General features: G+C 31.2%; 2 protein-coding genes across 4 annotated transcripts; one reads left to right on the top strand and one right to left on the bottom strand.

Moving 5' to 3' along the window:
• Positions 1–11287: 11287 nt before the first annotated feature.
• Positions 11288–16814, top strand: LOC105799366 (uncharacterized). 3 transcript variants are annotated; one of them, XM_012629893.2, is made up of 8 exons: positions 11288–11431; positions 11803–11850; positions 12154–12223; positions 13154–13244; positions 13335–13396; positions 15793–16097; positions 16179–16329; positions 16488–16814. In XM_012629893.2, exons 2-8 carry the CDS (start codon positions 11803–11805, stop codon positions 16676–16678), a joined length of 918 nt encoding a protein of 305 aa, XP_012485347.1. In that variant the 5' UTR covers positions 11288–11431; the 3' UTR covers positions 16679–16814. The 3 variants fall into 3 exon arrangements, with proteins under 3 accessions (XP_012485347.1, XP_012485348.1, XP_052476973.1); XM_052621013.1 differs by lacking the exon at positions 11288–11431 and adding an exon at positions 11545–11589; XM_012629894.2 differs by lacking the exon at positions 16179–16329 and having other exon boundaries at positions 15793–16134.
• Positions 16815–17635: 821 nt separating this feature from the next.
• Positions 17636–20231, bottom strand: LOC105799365 (scarecrow-like protein 3). Its single transcript, XM_012629892.2, has one exon. The coding sequence runs from the start codon at positions 19297–19299 to the stop codon at positions 17881–17883; it is 1419 nt and encodes a 472-aa protein (XP_012485346.1). The 5' UTR covers positions 19300–20231; the 3' UTR covers positions 17636–17880.
• Positions 20232–20439: the final 208 nt, after the last annotated feature.

Below are 20439 nucleotides of genomic sequence, written 5' to 3'. Positions count from 1 at the left end.
GCAAAAGTTCTATCAAGAAATGAACAAGAAACTAGTCTTGTAAGAAAAATCTCCCTTGGAGTATTTTATTAATAAAAATAAAGAAAAAAATTATTGGTGGCTATATAAAAATAATATCATATATATAGACTTAAGCTACTTAGACCCTTAATTTATCTCCAAGCAATTTACTTAGTCATAATCTTACTTTTTAAGCTAAATTAGTCTAAAATACTTAAAAGTCGTAATAAATAAATACTTAAAATATAAAACTTGATAAATACATTATTGGGTTTATATATAATAAAATTTAAGCTTCAAAATCAAATACAATATGGTTTAAACACAAATCAATGCTCAAAACTCGTAATTTCTGTAATAACCCTATCTAGAAATTTTACTCGTATAGTTTTCACTAAAATGGCCATAACTTGAGATCTCGAACTTGAAATTAGATTATTCAAAGTGTGTTTCAGAGCTAAGAGATAGTTCTTTCATTGGTCAAAAGACATCTTGAGCAAGAAATGCCTAGATCCTATCCAAAAATGCATTGCAGATTAATTGATTTTCCAGACTTGAAAATTATTATCTTTGGTGGAATTAAATAATTTTCAACATATTTGTGCATGCATCAATATCATTTACCCTTTATTGTTCTATTAATTCCACTATTGTAAGTAAAGTTACACCACACATAAGTCGTATACCCAACATACCAACTTTGGACTCTATTACCATTAGAATTTAAGCTTTCAATTACTATAAACGTCACAAGTGAATAAATCCATAAACAGATCTAGATAAATTCAACTTGGGTCCTTTTCGGTTGTCAGTCTAGACAACTACACCTATGTCTCTATGTTCCAGGAGTCATCCACTTCGATACCCAAGACAAGGTATCTCCCCAATTGGACTTGTTAGACGACATAATAGTCCATTAAATAAATTTGCTCAAATTTGATTATTCAGACTGCGAACCATTTACATTACCTACTAATATATGTTTTCTTTTCACATCATGATCTAACTATATGATGTAACTTAATATTATTTAAAAATTAGGTAATTAGTAAGCTAATATTTGCTTATACATTTTGCTTTGTGTGCAAAAACCATTAAGGACAAATAAGAAAGATAACAATGTAAATGGTGGAATTTTACTATACTAATTTGTTTGAAAAATTATAAGTAAATATTATGAAATAACTACACTAAGGGACACTTGCTCTAGTGAAGTAGATACGATACCCCACACCCGACCCAATCATTAGGTCTAAATGCAAAACATCATATTCGTTGCCGAAGGAACTTAGACTAACTTCATAACTTTGTATACATTATGTAATCTAATACTTAACCATTTGGATCAAATTATTTCAAGTAATCTGATTTGTTTATAAGACTTTAGAATCAAGTCGAAAACATTTTTAAACAATTTCTGGATGTTAAAAGGTGCTTGGTACCAAGTACGGGTCTCGAAGGGTTCAAATGCACCAAAACAGCGTAGGAACCTAGTCAAAGACCTAGGTATCGATGGCTAACCTAGTTATTGAAAAAGTTTGTATCCTGCCAGCCTAGAGTAGAGGTATCGCACCTTGGGTCCTTAAAATAAAAAATCGCCCTGTAACTAACTTGTTTTGGCACCTAAATGTCCCTCAAGTCAATAAAAATTTATGGGACATAAGTAACAAGTTTAAAACACCTAAAAATACACCCAAAGCACCTCAAAACATGCTAAACATAAACAAGCAACAATAACATACAAGTTCAACCATCTAGTTAGCTTACTTAGCAACCAAGCCACCTTGCAACCTAATACATAAACATCATATACATAGTTTGTTCATCAACCAAACCAAACATATAAGTATATACAAATACAACATATACTAACATGTTCAAACATAACCTTGGTTCAAATACATAACCATCCCAAAATGCCAAAGTGATCGACAAGCATAATAGACTCCAACAACTACCTATTAACTTAGGTACATGCCGAGACACTTATAATTCAAAATGAACAATACAAACATTAAGTGAGTTGAGTTGAGGAACTTGGATGCTACTGAAGATCACAAACTATCAGTATTTATTTGACACCTACGCACAAAATAAACAAATCTGCTCGCTAAGTTATAGTGTGTAACGACCTGATTTCAATTGTAAGGACTTGATTTCTAGTGGTGTCAAGAAATGTGGTTTTGAGGCCTTGATTTCGTAAATCGAGTTTGTAAATATTAAATAGGGATATTTAGAAGTTAGTATATAGATGAATTGAAATTTGATTAAGTAATTTAGCTGAAATTATAGTTAATTAAGGCCAAAGGACTAAATTGTAAAAGTCCAATCACTATAGATTTTTAATTAAGAAATGACTTGAGGACTTGAATTGCAATTAGACAAAAGGCCAAAATGGTTAATAAACCAATTTTAAACATGTTCGAGTGGACGATAATGATGTGTGTTTATTAATATAAGAAATTAAATAAGTATTAAACTAAAACATAATTAATTAAGTAAATTATGATTAATTAACAAAATAATACTAATATAAAAGCTATAAGATAGTGGAAAAGTGGTCATCTTCTTCATTACAACATTGATTCTCCATATAAAAGAAGAGAGAAAAACCATTTTAAGGGTTTGACATTTGGCCAAGTAATTAGGCAAGAAATTCAAGTTCTTTTCTTGTAATTTTTATAAATTTGAGGTCATGAAAGCTTGATTTAGCTAGCCCATATATCAATTTGTAAAACTATTAAAGTTTTAGAAAGTTGTAATTGTTGATTTCTTGAAGATTAGGTGTGAAATTGATAGAATTTAAGTTTAGTTTTAGAAAAGGACTAAAATACAAATTTGACATTAAATTTTGGTAGGAATAGAAAGTAAAAGGTCCCCAATGAGTAAATGTGAAATTGAATTTCAATTCGAAGCTCTAGATCGAAAGTTATGTTTGTCCTAAATTTAGGGACTAAACTGAATAAATTATAAATTATGTTTGCTATTGTATTTAATTGTGATTTGAATGAAAAATGATGGTGTTATATGTTTTGTGATTATATTTTGACACTGAACCTTTGAGAGGGAAAGAAAAAATGAAAGTTCTCGACAAGTGACTTGGAAATTCGGTTTGCATTTCTATGATTTGGTTTATACATTTTTGGTTTATACCATCAACATTTAAATATAAGTAAGTATAGTTTTATACATTTTTTTGCTTACTTACTTATGTGCATCATCTCGACATCTATCAAGATAACATTCTAACTATCTCATGGCATCATACAATTTCACATAATCAAATATAGCAATTTAACAATCAATTTCCAACTCAACATGGCATCGAATTCACTCATTCACCTTGATCACTAAGTGTACCTTGAGAATTGACACTTACCCTTTTATGCTATAGACTTGACAAACTATAAATTCATGTAATGAAAACACATTAAGTTAGCACAAACTGAATTTAACTATTTGTTGGTCACCTTTTCTTTCCATTTCGTCTTCAAGGTTCCAACGTCGTCTTTAGCTACGTATAATAATTTTGATATAAGAACAATGTCAATTTCTCATCATCAGGCATATATAACTTGAAAGTAAGACATGTTATGCACTTTTCCACTTAGGTCCTTAACAACCCTAATGTTTGGAATTCTTGTATCTTTCAACTACTCCGACTGACTCAAAATTCGACTTTGTAACTATTCTCTAGGGACTTCAAACTATCATTTCACAACATTAATTTCCAACAGCTCTCAATTCTTACATAAAGGTCCTTATTAACTCCACAATGACCATAAAACTTTAACTTAATCTAACCTTACTCCAAGTTAACCCACTTCAATTCTAACTAGTTACTCACTTAAACTAAGCTTAACAACCAACCATTTCATGATTCCATGCTTCAATTCACTATGTACTCAGCAATGGAAAATCAATCTAACTTCCAAAATTACAAAAACTAGCTAATGAGTTGGTTATACCAAGCTTGCTAGATCAAGAATCTATGAAAATTTCAAACAACAAGCTTGCTTACCTCTTGAATATGGGCTGGAGGAAGAAATTATTGATTTAATAAACAATTATTTTTTCTAATTTCATGATTGTCTCATAAACTCTTTGTTTCAATATTTGGACACTCTCGATTAGGAAATTACAACCTCGAAATTGAATTTTTTGATATCGATAAAAATTAGATTGTTACATTTCTCCTCTCCTTTAAGAAATTTCGTTTGCGAAAGTTACCTGAAAACAAATGAGGGTATTGAATGCGCATTGTCTCTTCCAGTTCCCAAGTGTCTTCCTCGGTGTTATGACTTCTCCACAATACATTTACCACTAGTATGCATTTATTTCTTAATTCTTTTACTTCTCAGGCCAAATTTTCCACAAGTTCCTCCGTGTATGATAAATGAGGTTGTACTTCAATTTATTCAATTAGAACATGTGAAGGGTCTGATCTGTATCTTCGAAGAATCGAAACATGGAAAACATCGTGAATTTTCTCTAAATCATGTGGTAGTGCCAACTTATATGTCACTGGTCTAACTTGTTCTAAGATCTTGTACGGTCCAATATATCTTGGACTCAATCTACCTTTGCAACCAAAACACAATATTTTCTTCCATGGTGATACTTTTAGGAATGCCTTATCTCCTATTGCATACTCTATCTCTCTCCGTTTCAAGTCAACGTATGATTTTTATCTTTTGGATGCCTTTCTCAGTCTATCTCTAATTAATCTAACCCCATCTATTGTTTCCTGAATTAGTTCTGACCCAACCATTCAACAAAATAGAATTTTACACTTCCTACCATACATAACTTCCTATGAAACCATTTAAATACTTGATTAAAAATTATTATTGTAAACAAATTCAGCCAATAATAGGTAATGTTCCCAACCACCCTTGAAATAAGAAATAAAAGTAGGTAATCTTTCACCTTAGTTTCAATAGAAATATAATTTAAAGCCGGTTTACCTTAAATAACAGTTAAAGCATGGTAATAACATATATTATTTGTTCACTAGTGCTAATAAGATAAAATATATGGAGCAGCTCAAAGGTAAGCATGCTATACATAAAAGCATTGGTCTTTCAATATTGTCGCAGAGAAAATTATAAAATAATATTGTTAATTAGTGCATTATATTATTAAATACGACATTTATTTTTTAAAGTAATGCTTTATCCAAATATATATATATATACACACGTGTATATATTCTTTGCTTGCCTTTTAGGAAACGAACTTGGAACCTCGAAGCTCCTTGTGCTTAACACCCTGGGAAAATTTCTCAATATAAAATTGTTGATGAATCATGTGACAGTGTTGCATTCGCTTCATGTTTCCATTTCTTTCTTCTTCTTTTTTTACTTTTTCTTTTAAGATCAATGCCATGCTCTATTTTCGAATTTAAACTTTTTTATTTTATTTTTATTCTTGTTAAATTTTTATTAGATTCTTTGGTGTGATATTTTGAAATTAAAAATTTACTTGATAATCATGTAATAATTAAAATAACGTGACAATTAGGATTTTTTATAAAAATACTTATTCGAAATTGTCATAATAAAATATATTTTTCCTATTGGAATAATTTTCTTAAGAAAATTTGACGTCATCATCTTGATTGAAATAATTAACAATATTAACTATTTAGACTAATTAATGACATTATAAAAGTAGATGAACCAAATTGTGTAAAAAATTAAAGCATGTAGATTAAATCTCAAGTTTCAAAGATAATTTAAGGGCCAAAATTAAAATTTGATCATTGTCTTATAATGTAAATAAAAGCGATAAAACCTAAAAGAAATGAGAAACCACATGTCACTTTAAAACTCTTATGGTATTCAAATTATATATAAACCACGTAATGTTATAATTAAAAAGTTTACAATATTAATTATTTGGACTAGTTATTAACATTATAAAAATATAAAGACCAAATTATGTTAAAATTAAAGTATAAATATTAAATATTTAATTAATATTATAGAGACCAAAACTAAAACATAGTGTGTATGCCACTTGTGAACAAAAAGAAGGTCCAAAAGATTTTCCTTTTATAGGTATATAGATTTTAAATATTTGTATATTTGATGATAATATATACATCATATTAATAAATCAAATGATATCATCTCCTTAAAGTTTATAAAGATAAAAGGTAAATTATATTAGTAGTTTTTCAACTATTAGTATTTTTTTTTGGTTACTTAACTATGAAAAATTATAAAATTGTCACCGAATTATTCATTTTATCTTCTTCTTTTTTGTCATTAGCGACTTATGATTTACAACTTTTAAAATTAGTATAATACCAACTTTAACTTTTAACATTTGTACATTGTGTCAATTTAGTTTTGATTCTAAAAAATCTAATTCTCAACATTTACACGACGTTTAATTTGGTCTTCTTTTGCAATTTTGCTTTTCTTTGCGACACTTTCACCTAAAAAGCTAAAAGAACAAATTTATCAACTAAATTTGATTGAAAATATACAAAAAAAAAATGGAAACACTCAAAAATCCAAACAGAGAGAGAGAGGGAGAGGGAGAGGGGGAGAGAGAGAGACCAAATTACATAATGTGTAAATCTTGATGATTAATATTTTTAAATCAAGACTAAATTGACATAATTTATAAATGTGGAGGGTTGAAGTTGCTATTATGCCAATTTTAAAAGTTGTCACTATTAGCCCTCTGGTGACCAAAAAAGACAATTGAATAATTAGGTGACCAAAAAAGAAATTTACTGATAATTGGGTGACTAGTAGTGTAGTTTATCCTAAAGATAAATACAAATTGCTTCTTTTTTAATAAAATAATATTATTTAATTTACTAAAAATATTAGGGTTAGCAAAAACAAGATCAAACCTAAAAGTCAGCTTGCATTGACCCAAGCTCGTAATTGCTCGAGCTTGAGAAAATTCAAGCAAAAAAATATTTGAGCTTGAGAAAGCCTAAACTTGTAATAATCTAAACTCGAAACTAATTTCAACTCTCGAGATAGATTCAATCTAAAGCCCCAAAAAAACCCTAATACAAACATAAATAATTAATGTAATTAGATGATAATATTTAAAATAACTATGCTCTAAATGAATAAATAGTTATTCTTTAATTTAAAAAATGTATTTATGAATATTATATAATTATATTAAAATTTTATTAACAATAAAAGTAGTTTTTTAAGATAACAATAAAAGTAATTAATAATAAATATTTATGTTAAATAATAAAGTGCAAAAAATAAAATAAAATAAAAACGTTATTTATGAACATATAATAGAGACGCAAAATTAATAATTATTTAAATTTTAAAAAATAAATTTAAGGAATATATAAAATATAATGATATAATACTTTGATTTAATAATATAATAATTCAAAATTAGTATTATAATTTTCACAAATGACTGAATATGATTATTATGTAATGTAATTAATAAATTAATTTTAAATCTCATTTTACTTAATAAAAACATTATGTATAACATAAATAAAAAAATGTCATTAGAATTATAAATAACATGTACAATGCAATGAGACCCATATGAGAGTATAACATAGCTATTTATATGGGTAGATTATAATATATGCAATATAATAATTATTATATAATACGCATACGTTAATATATTTGACATATTATAACATCGGATGCAAAATATATAAGATTATATTTCTTAATTAAATTACAGCTAAATTAGGCAAACTATTCATATTATATTAATCACATTGACAATATTGTTAAACATTCTATTAATAATGCGTATACAATACAGTACTATATGTGTTAAAAACAAGAAAGGAGAGATGAGGTTTGGTTAGGAATTCTTGAATTGGAGACAAGTCAAGAAACCATTAAGATCTAATCAACATTGAAGCAATCCAATTACTTTTTAATTCAGCTTTAGTGTTTCATTTGAGTAATTCGAATCAGTTGTGTTGATGGTAATGAGATCTACGAAACTAGTGATTCATTGGGATGTTATTAAATTTTTCTACATTTTCTTTAAATTTTTAACTCATATTTCAGTTTGCAACCAGTAATAAATTGATTTCTCTACCATAAGATTATTAATTATTTTTCATTATTAAATACAATCAACCATTCAAATATTTTTAATAAATTCAAATTAAATTCTACTTTTAATTTAATCTAATATCCTAATAATACCAAATATATATATATATTTAAAAAATAGAAAACATATATTAATCTTTTTTAAATTGTAATAAAATAAAATTATAAATAATATATATACAACGTAATAAAATCATCAAAAAAGTAAAATTGTAAAAAAATCGAGTTTCTTTTTTTGTTAAAAGGATAATTTGAAAATTATTTGTTAAAAATATTTTAAAAAACATAGTTCATAAACAATATATTGAATAATTTATAAACAATAATCATATTATTAACATAAGTTTAAACTAATAATATCGATCCACTTTTAGTTCAATTGATATCATTGTTATCGTAACAATTAGGAAAACGTATATTGGGCTCGAAATTTAAAGATAATTTAGCTAAGGAATTGTGTAAAAGGAAATTGAAATAATGATAATGATTCAATATTGCCTTAAGCTTTATTGGCAAGGTTGAGGTTATCATTTTTATATGAGTCTCAAGGCCCAATTTCAGATCCATGTATATGATGGACTTAGTTAGTTTTAATGCTCAATCATGAGATCCAAATCCAAGCAATTGAAATTAAAACTTAACTTATTCGTTCAAAACTTTGTCATGAAGAAATTTCGAGAAGAGTCAAGATGATGGACTTTGGAGTTCAATACGGTGCGAGGATAAATTAGAATGGACCAATTTTGTTCGTGGACTTAAAATCTCAATCCATGATAACAAGCTCATGTGGAAGATGTTAACAAGCTTAGGCATTACACTTCAACGACCTCAATCAAGCCCACATGTCTAGTCATGTTGTAATGAGTTGACTTGGGGTGCATTTTTAGAAGGGATATTGGCATTTCTGGGTCAATATGTCTCTATATTAATTGAAGGTCTGTCTCTTAGGTTCGTAATGCACTTTGAATCACTTGATCTTGATTTTGGGAACTCAAGTTATGATATTTTAGTGAAGACTACGTGAGCAGAATTTTTGGACGGGACTATTACAGAAATTATGAGTTTCGGCTTTCAATTTGAGTTTAAATCATATTGGGCTCGATTTTAGGCTTAATTTTCATTATATATGAGCCAAATATTGTATTTTGTAAGTTTTATTGTTTTATTATTTATTTATTTCGAATTTTGGATATATTTTTTAGGAGTTTAATGTCAACAAGAAATTTTAGTTTATTTGGCAACTTCTCTCTTTGAGTTAATAAATTTCTCTTTGGATTTTTTCTTACAAGAGTTTTAACAAAATTTTCAAATTGTGGGGATCATCTTCAAGCTTTTTCGTGCCAAGTTTTATTTCTTGGAGGAGAAATTAGAGCCGTTTGAAGGGGGTTGTGGATTTATTTAGTTTCCAAGGCTCCTTAGGACTTCTACACACCACTTTTCATCTTTTCCATCTAGCTTGTTTCATTTATTTGTTATTGTGTTTTGTTCTTATTTCATTGTTTCGAATCCTTATTTTGGATTCATTTTTTTTAATCTATCTTTTTTTTACTTGTTTTAATTGTTGCCCTTTTAAATTTTTAGATCTGGTTTGGATTTGTTTGCATTTCAGGTTGTGTCAAAATCCAATTTTCTTTCTGATCAGTCTAGAGCCCTAAGTTAAATCCATGACTTGGACAAACTTGCGATCCTATTCCGCACACATCGTCCTTATCACATTTTTTAAGGATAAATATCAAAACTATACATTAACTTTGATCCAATGTCTAATGTTATATATAAAATTTGATTTTGTGTGATTTTATACATGAAATTTAGGTTTGATTCAATTTTACAGATCATTGACAATATTATCAAATTAGCACCATTTTACGTTGATATATTGCATACACAAATAATTATATTAACCCAATATGAAAATAAATGTACGTATTTATTTCTTTAAATGGTGCACAATTGAATGAAAATCAAAGTTTCATGTATACATATGAACCACAATTCAAGTTTCATGTATAAATCGCACAAACCAAAGTTCATTTATGATATTGCATATTGGACTAAAGTTTATGTATAAATTTGATATTTATCTCTATCAAAACTATATATAAACTTTGGTTCAATGTGCAATTTGATGCATAAACTTTGGTTTGGAGCAATTATACACATGAAACTTTAATTGTAGTTCAAATTAGGGTGAATCTAGAAATTTTTAGGAGGGACCAAGAATTAATTATAGAAATTTGGGAGGTCAAAACATAATTTTATCATTTATTCATTTATAATTTCATCCCTTTTAGGGACTAAAATATTTTTTTATTTTGAGGTCAAAGTGCAATTTCACCATATATTAATTTACAATTTCATTATTTATGAGGGGTCTAAAATAGTAATTTTTTATTTTTGGTGGTCAAAGTGAAATTTCACCATATATTAATTTATAATTTTATTATTGATTAGGGGATTGAAATAGCAATTTTTCATTTTTAGGGCCAAGGCCCTGCCTGCCCCTGTCCCTTAAATATGTTCGAGTTCAAATGTATACATTAAACTTTGATTTTGATTCAACTATACACATAAAAAATAAACACGTCAAATCATTTTTATATTGAATAAATATAATTATTTGTATATGCAATATGTTAATGTAAAATGATGTTATACTAATAATTGTGTTTAGAGGAGAGTAAGTTTCTATCTTAACCGAAAAATTAAAAAAAATTGACCCATTATGTTTTTTTTTTCCAGTTTAATCGGGTAGGGACGGGTTGGTTAGTTTTGATCTCAGTTTAATTGGTTAATTTAGTTAGTTATCAATTTTTGGATCTTGTAACCGTACCTATAGAAAAATCAACTTATTATATATTATTTTAAAATTATTTAAATATAATTATATTTTATATTTTATAATAGATATATAAACATATAAATCCAACCCAATAACCCTAAACTTAGCTCGATAACTTAAAATCGGTTAACTGAAAAACGATCGAACTAAAGTCGGTTTAGTTTGGTTGATTTTTCAACTAAAGTCAGTTAGGTCAGTTGTTTCATGTTAAAGTTGGTTAATTTGATTTGGAAAAACCCAATAGAACATATCCATTATGTTAATAATTTGTGAAATTGAATCAAAATAAAATTACACAAATCTAAATTAATGTATAATACTGTACATTAACCAAAGTTGAGGAGCAATTTTGGACATTATCCCAATTTTTATATAGAAAACTCCTTCACTTAAACGCTTCTTCTTCACTCTTCAGCAAGTTAAGTGCAGTAGCCGAACAACAGAGAGCTTAGTTTCTGGATTTTTGAAATCCATTTTCCCGCGTTTTCTAGACTACCAAACAGGGGTAAAAGTTAAAAAAAAACTCTCTTTCGATCTTCTAAATTTTAACATTTTCATATCATCAATTCATAATCATTGCCGTTTAGTTTCTCTTTCTTCTCGTTATTTTCTGTTTGTTTGCTTAGAAAACGAAGGAAAACACAACGAAAAGAAAAAGGAAGAGTTACTTATCTTGTCCCCTTTAGAAACGCTTAATTTTGTTTCCTCCCTTTACCATTTCGTTTCTTGTAGTTATCTATTTTGAACACGAAAACAAGGGTTTCTTTAAGCACTTGAGTTCTGATTCCCAAGTTACAGAGTTTAAGATTTATTTTCTTTCTTGATTCATTTTCTGTATGTGCGAATTAAATAGCTGTTCCTTTATTTGTTTTGCAGATGGAGTCTTTATATGCAAAACTTTATGATAAATATGACAAACTCAAGGTATCGCAACTCCTCTTTCCCCTAATTCTTTTTAACGATAAACTTAGATTTTACCTTTTCCCCCTTCCTTTATAGATCTGTCATACAATTTTATAAGTTTGGTTGTCAGTAGAACTGAAGAGAAGAGCGAAATGTTTTTTTTTCTCTCTCGTCAAAGTGGAATAAGATTCAGCTGCTAGGTGTTTACGATTTTATCTTAGTTTTAAGTGGATATTTAGGTTCCTTTTTCCCCCATCTGGTGAGAAGCAAATGCTGCTTTTATCTATTCTTTTAATATGATTTTCATTTTCATTTATTTTTCAGAAGAGAAAACTGTCCGAAATGGATGACATACATAGAGATCAAGAAGAGAAATTCTTAAATTATGTGCGTGGTCAGTATATCTTCATGTTATAGTTACTCTTTTTTTTTTCCTCTGTCTTTATGTTTTTTGTGAATCTCTAAGTCTTCTCTTTGTTTTTCCTCATTTTTATTTTGTGCATGTAATAGAAATACAACAAAATATAAGTATGACTTGATTTTGGCTCTTACAGTAAAGATAAGTTCTTATTTTGGACCTTCCTGTGAAATGTAAGATAATCTTGAGGTCAATTGTTTAGACTTGATTTATCTTATATGATAGTGAAAAAGATAGAAGAGATGGAGAGAAACTTGTTCTATTTCATCTCTATGGTGAGCCTATATATATACATGTTTACATAGTCTAAGAGAGAAAAGAAATAAAATAAATCAAATAAAATCCATCCTAGAATTAAGCCTAATATCATGTACATAGTCTTTGCCCAAGAATTTGTAACAAATAGGTTCACATAATGAAAAGCTCTAAAATAGGTACAGGATGCTTTCAAGATTGTGATCACCCCTTGCATGACTATCATCTCATGGAAGGTATAGTTGTGACTTTAGCATCTCCAAATTTGATTTGTTTGTGATGGTAGAAACTAGCTACAATAGATTCCACATAAACTTGTTCTGATAGTTGAACCAATCTTTAAGGCCCATGCTCTAGATGTGAAGAATATATGGCTTTCTAGTCTTGTGTGTTAAAGCAATAAATTGATTCTTATAAGTTATAACCATGAATATGAGGCCATAGAAGGAACCAAACTGCTTGCTAATGGATTGCATTTGAGTCTATAAATGCTTCTTGTACTTCTAATGATTAAATGAGCCAAACATTAACAGAGGTTCTATCTCACTACCTTGTCAATTTTTCCAGTTGCTTTATTACTGGTTAAACAAACTTGAGCAATCATTTAGGATACCTTCAAAATGCTTAGTTGTTTGCTTTCTCTTGTTGCAGCTGCAGAGGAGTTGATACAACACTTGAAGAGTGAAAATGACAAGTTAAATGCTGAAGTTAATGAGTTGAGAAGCGAAGTGGCCTCTATAATGTAAGTAATTTTAGTTTTCACTTTTGGCTTCTACATGTTAGGATGCCAGTGTCTACTTCCTTGAACTTTTGCACGGATGTAATATTGTAGGTCTAGCAAGGACAAGCAATGTGTAGAATACCAAAAGCTTTTGATTGAAGAGAGCCAGAAGTGTAAGTAGTGATGAGTTATTTGTATCTGTTTCTCATTTGAGGTAAAACTGATAATGTTTTATTCAGCAATAGGATTCTTACATATACACATTGTTTCTCTAAATAACAAGAATTAAGAAATGAAATTAATTAATTAATTAATAAATACATGAAATCAGGAAGGAAATCGGAGAATAAGTTAGAGGATTGAACTCCTAAAAATACTCCTAAACTATTGTCTTAGAATATTTCTTAATAGCACGTTTTGTCACACTCCCCCTCAAGCTTGTGAATAGATATTCTCAAAACTTTGATGCAAACTTCTCAAAACTTGAGACTTAATCCCTTTGTAAGAATATTAACACTTGGCCTTGGGTAGACACATAAGATGTACAAATCAAATCACTTTTCTGTTTCTCCTTGATGAATTACTTGTCAATCTCAAAGTGTTTGGTTCAATCACGTTGCACTGGGTTATGAGTTATACTAATTGCAAATTTCTTAGAGTTTCATTGGACCATCCATCTTAATCTTTAAGTCATCTAGGATGATATTTAGCCATATCAGCTCATTCACACCATGAGCAATTGCTTGGAATTCAACTTCTGCATTTGAGCGAGCCATCACATTTTGCTTAGTTTTTTATGTCATGAGATTTCCACTGAGAAAGGTACAACATCAATCCCAAGGAAATATTTTAGTCTCTCTAATACTTTAATCGCAGACTCCTTAGCTAACCTTTGGCTTAGAACCTGTTGCTCTTTATTATCACTTCTAGACACAATCATGTCATCAACATACACTAAGAGAATTGTAACTCCTCACAAAGAAGAGTGTTTGATGAAAAGTGTGTGATCTCCTTGACTTTGTTTGTTACCCATTGCTAACTTAACTCTCACAAGTCACTAAAACCTTGTTCGTGGTGATTGCTTAAGGCCATACAATGCCTTTTTGAGCTTACACATTAAATGAGTAACCACTCATTCTTTTCATACCTTGGTGGAATTTGCATATAAATTTCCTCTTCAAATTCTCCATGCAAAAAAGCTTTTCTGACATCAAATTGCAATTCCTGACCAAAAATAGCTATTAGTGATGGTAGTATTCTAAAGGTATTCATCTGTGCAATAGGAGCAAATGTTTCCTGATAATCGATATTGTAGGTTTAGTATAAGTTTTTGTAACCAATTTTGTCTTATATCTTTTAGTTGATCTGTCACTCTCTACTTCACAGTGTTCACCCATGTAACCTATTGGCTTTTAAACTGTTGGTAACTTCACAAGGTTCTAAGTTTTAAACTTTTCTAATGTCTCCATTTCTACATTCATAGCTTGTTTCTTCTCTTCCATGCAGAAAGCCTTAGATAAGGTTGTGGGAATTGTGATAGAGTTTAGTTTGCAAGGAAGGCTTTATGTGATGATGAAAGGTTCTCAAATAACAAATAATGTGCAAGGGTTATAGGGGCTGTTTTTTTACATTTCTTAGTTCTTTGTCAAATCTTGCATCACTAGGAGTATAATCAATTATGGGAGTAGGATCATGTGAGGTTGTCTCAGGATCAGGATTGAGCATAGGTTCAGGTAAGGGGTGGACTACAAGTTTAGGGTTGGAATGGGATGTACTGGATGAGCTCAAAGGAACTGATAAGGAATCCTCAAAGAAACTATCAGTGGTTCAATTTGATGTGCGGATGGGAGTATTTAAGTTGTGTATATACCTATATGGCAGTAGATTGCGGATATCCTTACAAGTCACCTTGAGACCCCAATTTGATGTGCATTTGTTCTAGTTGGGAACGGTTGGGATATATTCTCTAGCTTGAGGTGGAGTGTGTAAATTTGGGATGTGGTCGGGATTCTTATTCCTAGAGTATCGGGATTTGATTGAAGGGATTTGATGGACTAAATTATAGGAGATTATTTACTGCTAATTTGATTCTTTAGGAGAGCTTTTGGGTGAGATTTTCTTTCTTGTTATAGTTTAATGCTTTGTGTATACAAGGCTGGTTAATCAGGCGGTAAAATTCAAAATATTAAGAAAATTTCATCATTAAATTCTTTTTTAGAATTCTACATGAATTCTTCATAATATTCTTAAAATTCTAGCATACGAAGTCAAGTGTTGTTTGAACACCTCAATCATTGACTAGACATATACGAATTTGAAAGAAAATTTAAGTATCATAATTTGTAAATAATGCATTCGAAAACATAATAAGATAAATAAATGTGCAGACTCTGGCAATTATTGGCTGAATTATATATAATTTCAGAGAAATTTTACCTTTTTGGGGGAAAAAGGATCTAATTTGTAACTTCTCTGATGACTTGCCATTTTTTTGTTTCAACTTTCTAGTGAAACCATCAAACAATTCTATGGCTCTTGTATTTTTACTGAATGCTAAAATTTATGGCAGATAAAGCACTTTCTGATGAAGTTACTAGGCTGCAAAATCGGCATGAAGAGGGACGTGTTAAGGGTGGCAGAAGAGATATTATACCAACGGTCTCCCCTGGAAGTGCACAAGTTGCACCACAAAGTGTTTCTGGTAACTCCACTCGAATGATGACAAGAAAGCGTAGAAGGAATTCTGCTGCTGAAACAGAAGACAGCATTGTTTCTCCTGGTTCAGCTAACCGTAAAGTTGCCACATTGAGTGCATTTACTGAAGAGCTTCCTGAGAAAGCTTTGTCTAGTGAGGTTCTTGCACATGCTCAGCTGGTATGGCCTCAATTGAGCATTTCTTTACTCAAAAGATGTGAGTTTCTACACCTGTATTAATTATTTTGGATGTTTACGCAGCCAGAATGCTGTAAGGGCCATATAAGTGCAAATGCCACTGATTGCGGTACTTGTCTGTTTCAAGCTCTTATTGAGTGCTTAGTGGGCATGAAAATCTCCACTGTTAATCAAACTGAAGGGCTATGCATTTTAGCTCTGCATCAATCAAGTGGTAACTCTTAACTTGAGAATCATACTCAGTTCATTGAGTTTTGAGTATTTCCATACGTGCATATGTACAGTGTGTTTTTGATACTCATGACTATTCAAGAATTAGCTGCTGCATACAAGAAATGAATTTCATTATTTGATTCTGGATGAACAAAACAGGTTACTCATTCAGCCTAACGTGGATAAACAAAACAAGCGGAGAGGAAGCCGAGTTGGTGTACCGGGTATTGTCATTAGGGACATTTGAGAGAGTGGCACCAGAGTGGATGAGGGACGTCATCATGTTCAGCACAAATATGTGCCCCATTTTCTTTGAGAGGTTAGCTCGTGTAATCAAATTGCATTGCTAACCAGTAAGCTCTCTCTCTGGTCTTGGAATTAGATGTGAAAAAGATATGTATAACACTTGTGATAACAAATAGTTGTCAAATCATAACTGACTAAATCTATTGCCGAGTTTCTGCATATTGGTTACTAAATTGATTATTCTTTGTTTGGGACTTTGTATTTACCATTCAAAATTGCAGGAACTTCTGTAATTGATAAAATATGTTTTGAAAACCACTAGAGTAATTTACAAACTGGCAATTATCAGAAAACCACTAGGTTATTCAAACGACTAGTTTTCTTTCATCTTTATTCCTTTCATGTATTCAAATGGCTAAAATATCTAACCTTCTCCTGCTGTACACCGGGTTTAAAAAAAATTCAGTATATAAAAGAGGGATTCATTAGTTTAAAAGTAATTTAGTTATACAGGTTTTTGTAAAAACAATTTTCTTGCAAGGATCGGTCTTACACCAAAATTAATCTAAGGAAGAACAAAAAGAATAGAAAAGGAGGAAACTAAAAAAGACCCAAGTATTTCATTATATAAAAACCTTGGCCCATTTATCTTTAATGAAATTGGGAATTATATTATTTGAAATGAGAAGGAACAGCGGCAAGTAGAGTATTGACTATTCTCAAAACAAGCAATTCAAAGATAAACACCAAAAAGGGTGATTATTACTATGAATTGGAGCGCATGTGTATACTTTGAAACAAGTCATCAAATACAAAGAATGAAAAGGCATTTATGTATAACTTGTCTAAAGCTATCAAACATATACTCCATTTGTGAGCCAGGATAACACAACTCTTCATTGCCTTCACAATTTCTATGAAACACTTGGGCCAACTCATGTAATTGGCAAAGAATTGGTTGGAAAGGAAAGTGATATAGAACGAGTTTTCAGCACTGTAGGAGAGCTTAGCCCCATAAGTTGCAGGTTGCATAGAAATAGTGTTCAAGTTTCAAGCATTCATTGTTTTAATTTGTATGATCTGATCTCTCATCAATATTTCATTTCCAACATTTAGAGAGAGCCAAATAAACAACTGTACATTGCACTTAAAAACTTTTAACCAGTACAACCCAAATATCAGTAATTTGAGTTCCTTTACATGACAAAATCCTTCTTCGATTTCATTTGCTAAAAATGAAAGGAAAAAAAAAAAAAACCCAACTCAGATACCATACCAGGGCTGAAACTACATGTTTTTCCATAATTTACTTCCTACACCTCCAAGCCGATACTGAAAACAGCGGTCGATCTTGCCAGCAAATTACGATGCAGCCATTCTCTTCCTTCATTTTATACCCATCACAGTTATAGCCCTGCAACAATCTCCTTGCGTGCAGCATCCCATAGTAACTCAAAGGAACAGTCCCGAAACCAGCCAAATCGAGCCTTTGTATCCACTTCTCAAGCTTTTCATGTCTCTCCTTCCTCTCAGCTCCCTCACAAGCTATTATGTTCTTTATTTCCTCTCCGAACAGCATCTTTTCCACCTTAAGTCTCTCCAAAGATGTTCTCGAGACCGTGGACTCTGAACAATCGAACAATGCTGCATAAGAGTGAAGAGATTCCAATAGTCTCTCCATTAGAGTAGATCCATTATGATTAGAATCTTGTTCTGTTACCACCATCAGTTTCGGTGACAAACCCCACAATGCATTAAGGAAGCTATCTACCTTCACTGATCCAGTTGAAGATAGCGGTGATGATGAGGCCGAATCCGGGCTAGGGCTGTATCCATTAACCATATCTTTTTCAAGCAACTCTCCTAAAGTGCTCTGGTTCATCTGCAGGGCTCTTTGCAAGTGAATTCCATTCAAATTCTTCGATCCCAGTGGCGATTTCTTCCGAAGAAGTTCATCATCAGAAGTCAAAAATGAATGCAGTTGGAGAACAGAACTGATTGCCAATGCCTCCCCAGTTTTAACACGCAATTTATCAACATCGAGATTCTCTAATTTGCAAACAACCGGATTGAACTGAAAGGGGATGTCCAATTTTTCAGCTTCTTCAATCAATCTATGAGCCATTTGATCCAACACTTCTTTCTGTTGATGAATGCCAGTAATCCTCAAATGAGGCGGCCCTTCAGGCCTTGCACTCAAAGCTTGAATAAGTGCAACCCACTGCGCAGGTTCAGCTGCATTGAGATCTATTATATGAACCATCTTTTCGCCTTCCATGGCTTCGATTATGGCTTGGTTTGTAAGAACAAAGGCCACCTTCAAGAAGGGGAACAACTCGAAAAACAGTTTCCGAACAAGGATTTCTTCAGAAAGCAAAGTAATCCTGGTGGAATTGAGGGCCTTATGAAGACCAGGCCAGGCTTTGAGGATTCTATCAGCAAGGGCCTCAGTAAAATATGCAGCCATTCTCTGCATAGTATCACCATCGGGGGATGCGAGTTGGGATATTTGCTCAAGTGCAATATTAGCATTTTCAAGGCTACCATTTGCTACATGATTAGCACAAGTGAGCAGTAAATGGATCAAATACAACCCCCGTTCTTCTGATTTTAACTCTCTAAGCCAAGGATAGGGTGATCCTAAGTTTGGTGAGAGTGACATCATGGAGAAAACTTGGAGAGGTGATGATGATGATGTTACAGACGATGATTCGTCTTGGAACATTGGCACAACCTTTTGGTCTCTTTTTACTAAAGAGTAAAGTAACAAAGTTTCATGCAAGATCGAAATTTAGCATGAACTAGAATTACCAAAAGATGGTTAAACTTCACAAATTTAACCAAAACAAACCCAGATTTGGAGTAATCTATAGGTTACCTGAAAATTTAGAAGTCTGATAAATGCGTCAGACCAAATATCCTTTAGGATCTAACAAAAAAAATTAAGAAGCAAGACAACCCCAAATAGTCTTTTGGAAAAAAAACAATGAAAGATGAGTTCTTCCCAAAGACAAGTACATGAAAGTAACACCAAATGAATATATATGTATGTATATATTACAGAAGAAGAAGGGTTGAGCGGAATCCTTACTGGGTTTTGCAACTGATCAAAAACCCAAAAGAAAGCACATAAAAATTCCCAAGATTGGAATCTGTAATTCAAGCGAAGTGTGAAGAAAGAGCTTTTCTTTTCTGGGTTTTAAATGGAGTCAAAAGAGGGTTCGAAGGCAGACTCTGAATACTTCTGGAAGGCAGAGGGGGAGGGGGGGGGGGGGAGGAAAGAAAGGAGAATGGTATTAGCTAAGCGATGGGGGCGTTGCTCATCTCATGGCAAGGTTGTCGACAATGCGTGAAGGAAAGCTTTGTCCTTTAATGATTTGTTGTCGTTCCCTCTTTCAGTGGAATATGGAATTTTCTGAGTAAAGCCTTTATCTTTTTCTCAACCTTTGTCTTTACTTTCCCTCAAGTTTCCTCTTCAATTAAATCAAAAAACTTAACCCAAACTCTATTTTTAAATGCTTAGTGTTGTCGTTGCATTAGGTGGATAGGGAATCAGGGAAGGGTTTGGCATCTCTCTCAAAGACTCTGCCTTTTTAACAGATTCCCAAACCAAAGAAGAAGCCAAACATGCCCTAACAAAGACAAACCAAAGAATGGGCTCTTCTTCAGTTTTGTTTCCTAGTGGGGTTTTTATGTGTGAAAGCTCAGCTCATCTCAGCTGTCCCTAATTGGGATTTCCCAATTTTTGATTTTTCAAACCCCATCACCATACAATTTGTATTATCTAATCTCCTTTCTATTACATATATATTAAGACAATTACATATATATTAAGACAAAGAGACAAGTAAGCTTAGCTATCTTC

Source organism: Gossypium raimondii, chromosome 9 (genome assembly GCF_025698545.1).
Source record: "Gossypium raimondii isolate GPD5lz chromosome 9, ASM2569854v1, whole genome shotgun sequence".
Taxonomy (NCBI): Eukaryota; Viridiplantae; Streptophyta; class Magnoliopsida; order Malvales; family Malvaceae; genus Gossypium; species Gossypium raimondii.
The sequence above is the reverse complement of the archived record's forward strand: the minus strand, read 5'-3'. Positions and strand labels throughout refer to the sequence as shown.